At 43.2% G+C, this 5,198-nt stretch overlaps 1 protein-coding gene across 1 annotated transcript; it reads right to left on the reverse strand.

Moving 5' to 3' along the window:
• Nucleotides 1–2,154: 2,154 nt before the first annotated feature.
• Nucleotides 2,155–4,204, reverse strand: LOC101732123 (serine/threonine-protein kinase N2). The gene is made up of 4 exons (XM_018090065.2): nt 4,072–4,204; nt 3,445–3,552; nt 3,139–3,219; nt 2,155–3,016 (listed from the first exon to the last, which is right to left on the reverse strand). The coding sequence occupies exons 1-4, from the start codon at nt 4,159–4,161 to the stop codon at nt 2,816–2,818; spliced, it is 480 nt and encodes a 159-aa protein (XP_017945554.2). The 5' UTR covers nt 4,162–4,204; the 3' UTR covers nt 2,155–2,815.
• Between the last annotated feature and the right edge of the window lie 994 nt (nt 4,205–5,198).

A 5,198-nucleotide genomic window follows, 5' to 3' on the forward strand; every position in this document is an offset into this window, starting at 1 on the left:
CAGAGGAAGCCAAAGAGGAAGCCACGCCTCCTTGCTAAACACTATATTGGGGTGCAAGGGGTCTGATCAACCAATAAACCAAAAGGCACATAATGCAAAGTGTAAACTGGATACAGGGGTCTTTGCCCAGTAACAGCAGGAGTAAGGAAGTGGTAGGGTTAAAGCCATAGGGGCAGATTAACCCTATGGGGCCCTACATATGTTTTTGTTAGTAATTGATGAGATGAAGGATTGTGTTTTAGTTATGAAGTTACAGGTAATACCCTGTCTCGAGCCCCATCCCAACATTCCTTTAGCAGATAACCACGTTTTGGTTGGTCTATTTCATCTATTTCTATCTTCATCTTCATGTGTTTGAACCCTCCTCCCCCCTGTTGGGCAAATTAACTCTTAGTCCTCCTGACGAAGTCAGACTCTTTCATTAACAGCTGAACCCCGGCTAACATTGGGCTTTACCGACGCCCTTTTGGCCACCGGACTTTCTGCTGCAATGTGCACTGGGATCCAGTTTCCTTCAGAGATCCGACCAATATAGCAAAGTCCTTACAGGTTGCCGTTGACGGTCCATGGCCATTAACCTGAAGATCATGAGTTTTGGTTTGTTTTTTAACTTTAAGCCATCTTTTTGGCTTAAAGTTGAACCCTCCTCCACCCCTGTTGGGCAAATTAACTCTTGACTGACTTCCTGCCCAACAGTCTCACCCTCTTCATGTCGCTGTGCTCCAATCAGCTCGTGGGTGATCTTTTTTTTTTTTTAACTTTAAGCGATGTTTTTGGCTTAAAGTTGAACCCTCCTCCACCCCTGTTGGGCAAATGAACTCTTGACTGACTTCCTGCCCAACAGTCTCACCCTCTTCATGGTGCTGTGCACCAATCAGCTTGTGGGTGATCTTTTTTTTTTTTAACTTTAAGCGATGTTTTTGGCTTAAAGTTGAACCCTCCTCCACCCCTGTTGGGCAAATGAACTCTTGACTGACTTCCTGCCCAACAGTCTCACCCTCTTCATGGTGCTGTGCACCAATCAGCTCGTGGGTGATCTTTTTTTTTTAACTTTAAGCGATGTTTTTGGCTTAAAGTTGAACCCTCCTCCACCCCTGTTGGGCAAATGACCTCTTGACTGACTTCCTGCCCAACAGTCTCACCCTCTTCATGTCGCTGTGCTCCAATCAGCTCGAGGGTGATCTTTTTTTTTTTTTTTTTTTTTAAACTTTAAGCGATGTTTTTGGCTTAAAGTTGAACCCTCCTCCACCCCTGTTGGGCAAATGAACTCTTGACTGACTTCCTGCCCAACAGTCTCACCCTCTTCATGTCGCTGTGCTCCAATCAGCTCGAGGGTGATCTTTTTTTTTTTTTTTTTTTTTAAACTTTAAGCCATGTTTTTGGCTTAAAGTTGAACCCTCCTCCACCCCTGTTGGGCAAATGAACTCTTGACTGACTTCCTGCCCAACAGTCTCACCCTCTTCATGGTGCTGTGCACCAATCAGCTCGAGGGTGATCTTTTTTTTTTTTTTTAACTTTAAGCGATGTTTTTGGCTTAAAGTTGAACCCTCCTCCACCCCTGTTGGGCAAATGAACTCTTGACTGACTTCCTGCCCAACAGTCTCACCCTCTTCATGTCGCTGTGCACCAATCAGCTCGTGGGTGATCTTATTTTTTTTTTTTTTTTTAAACTTTAAGCGATGTTTTTGGCTTAAAGTTGAACCCTCCTCCACCCCTGTTGGGCAAATGAACTCTTGACTGACTTCCTGCCCAACAGTCTCACCCTCTTCATGGTGCTGTGCACCAATCAGCTCGAGGGTGATCTTTTTTTTTTTTTTTTTAACTTTAAGCGATGTTTTTGGCTTAAAGTTGAACCCTCCTCCACCCCTGTTGGGCAAATGAACCCTTGACTGACTTCCTGCCCAACAGTCTCACCCTCTTCATGTCGCTGTGCTCCAATCAGCTTGTGGGTGATCTTTTTTTTTTTTAACTTTAAGCGATGTTTTTGGCTTAAAGTTGAACCCTCCTCCACCCCTGTTGGGCAAATGAACCCTTGACTGACTTCCTGCCCAACAGTCTCACCCTCTTCATGGTGCTGTGCACCAATCAGCTCGTGGGTGATCTTTTTTTTTTTTTAACTTTAAGCGATGTTTTTGGCTTAAAGTTGAACCCTCCTCCACCCCTGTTGGGCAAATTAACTCTTGACTGACTGACTTCCTGCCCAACAGTCTCACCCTCTTCATGTCGCTGTGCTCCAATCAGCTCGTGGGTGATCTTTTTTTTTTTTAACTTTAAGCGATGTTTTTGGCTTAAAGTTGAACCCTCCTCCACCCCTGTTGGGCAAATTAACTCTTGACTGACTTCCTGCCCAACAGTCTCACCCTCTTCATGTCGCTGTGCTCCAATCAGCTCGTGGGTGATCTTTTTTTTTTTTTTTTTTTAAACTTTAAGCGATGTTTTTGGCTTAAAGTTGAACCCTCCTCCACCCCTGTTGGGCAAATTAACTCTTGACTGACTTCCTGCCCAACAGTCTCACCCTCTTCATGTCGCTGTGCTCCAATCAGCTCGTGGGTGATCTTTTTTTTTTTTTTTTTTTAACTTTAAGCGATGTTTTTGGCTTAAAGTTGAACCCTCCTCCACCCCTGTTGGGCAAATTAACTCTTGACTGACTGACCCGACATCCTGCCCAACAGACTCACCCCTTTTCCTACTCCCGGAGTTGCGATGTTTGCATTTTCAATCCATAATAGGACTCCGGAACGCTGATTGGATTTCTCAAGCTGGGAACAGACTTTCTTCCTGCCAATCATCTCTGCTTCATTCCAAGGAACGTTTCTTATGATTCTTCTTCTTCTGTTTCTGAAGCTGAACTCAAAGGGTAGTTCAGCTCCACCAGTGCCCATTCGGCTTCTTCGCACACTTTGGCTTCAACCTGAGCCTTTAGTTTAAGGCTGATTTCAGGTTGTCCGTGTGCTCTTCCTCTGGGGATAAATGGCGGCTCGATCTCTTTCTTTTCAAGAGCCTCCCAGTCTAATCCCTATAAAAATAGGAGAAACAAAATGTAGTTTATTAATCTATTCAGAGTATGTAGAGATGCAATTCCTTAGATCAGGAATGAGCACAAATAAGTGAATGTGGCAGGAATCCAGAACAACATACCTCAAAGAATGGGCTCTTCCTCACGTCCTCGGCTCCATGTTCTCCGGCCCCAAGGCGCTGCTCTGGATCTTTCTTTAGGAGCTGCAAAAAGAAATTGTTGTTAGACAGAAGCTTACAGTTCAACTCCCTAATCCCAAAGGGACAGTTATGGTTTGGTGAAGCCACTAGAACAAGAGCAGGACTTTACTTTATAAAGGATAAGAGTAAGGGCAAATATAAGCATAGGGTAAGTAATAATGGAAAGGCTTCTGAGCAAAACTCTCCCCATACAGATAACAACATGCGGATATCCTGCTTCATACTTACATTTTCCAATATGTCTCGAGTGTCTTCTGTTAAGTCGTCAGGATATTCGGGCTCCTCACGACTTGCTAACATCAGGTACTCGAGATCAGTATCGGCATAAAACGGTACCTGGAAAACAAACAAATATAAACAGAGAGTGAGTGATTTATGGGAGATACAACTAACATACAATAATGTGATCTGATATTGTCTTATCTGCTCTTATTTCTAACCCCTACCTTCAGCACATTTAGTGGAAGTTTAGTAATAATACATTTTTAAATTTCAAGCTGAATTATATATAGTGAAAATACAAATTTCCCAAGGTTTCCCATGTTATGAGGGTGGCCATGATCCATTTCTAGCCTCAACCTAATATCTTTTCACATTAAATGGAAATACTATGAGAGGATCATTATCACCCTAAGGCCTGTGGGACACTAGGTATTCTATTGGCTTGGGTAGAAACACAGGCTGGGGAAAAGGCTGAGCCTCTGACTTCTGCTGAGGCAAAATTCTCAGGCACATCATTGGCCAATCAGCGCATAGAGCAGATTGCGGATTAATGTAGAAGTCAAAAGATCGGCCTTTTCTCTGCCTACATTTTTACGCAAACAGACAAAAGGTGGATAAAAAGTGGATACTTACATCTCCAGTGAGCAGTTTGTAGATGGTCACTCCGAGTGCCCACCAGTCGACTGATCTTGTATATCGACCTTTGAAGATTTCCGGGGCCATGTAGAAAAGGGTACCGCAGCGACTTGAGGCTTTGCTGCCAGCAGCCATTCCTGAAGCAGAAAGAAAACAGTGAGTTAAAGAGTTTATCCATAGAAAGGCTGCATTCATTGGCTGAACAGCAGCAGCTCTCTTATTATCTATCTCTGTCTCTCTCTGGTTATAATAATATATATATATATAAATGGCCAATGCTACAGCTCAGCTGCTACACTGTGTATATGCTACACCATCTTACTTATACAACTTACCTGCTTTGCAAAGCCCAAAGTCGGTGATCTTGACGTACCCGTCTTCATACAGGAGAACATTGTCGGCTTTTATATCCCTACAATAAAACAGAAGCACATTATAAAATACAGATTCATTTATTATTCAAAATATGTTTAATATCAGAGGTTTAGTATAAATAATCTAAAGAGAATGATGATTTCTAGGATTGGGGCTCTGTGTCCCATTAATGGTCATTGTTGCTTACCTGTGCGCGATGTTGTGTTGGTGCAGGAATTGTATCCCCAGCACCATGCAAGCGGAATAGAACCTGCAAAGAATAAATGAATAAAGTTAAACATATATCCGTTTTATAAATGCAAACCTATCAACATAGAACTACTACAAATGTAAGTTATTCCTTAGACCCCAATATTCAGCGGAACTTGGATTGAAATTGCACTGAAACCTTTAAGGACATGAGCAGCCCCCCATGTTTCCCAGTAAATAATATTGTGTGACTAGTGGGAGAGACGCCAGTGTTCTACCTACTGAGTGAGTTATTGAGCCAATAATAATGGTATTATGTCCATATAGTGGTAAGAATGCCATAGGGGTAATTGGCCTTGGGTCGAGCTCCCTAAAAGCTAATTAGTACTTACCGAACTCTGTCGAGTGGAAGTCCGCCTGTAGCCACGCAGGAAGCCAAATCTCCTCCTTCTGCGTACTCCAAAGCCAGACACAGGTGGTTTTGTGTCTGGAAGGAGCCGAGTAGTCCGACAAGGAACAGACATTGCTCCTCGTCGACCAGTCGGAGGATTCGCTGCTCT

This window comes from Xenopus tropicalis, chromosome 10 (assembly GCF_000004195.4).
Source record: "Xenopus tropicalis strain Nigerian chromosome 10, UCB_Xtro_10.0, whole genome shotgun sequence".
NCBI lineage: Eukaryota > Metazoa > Chordata > Amphibia > Anura > Pipidae > Xenopus > Xenopus tropicalis.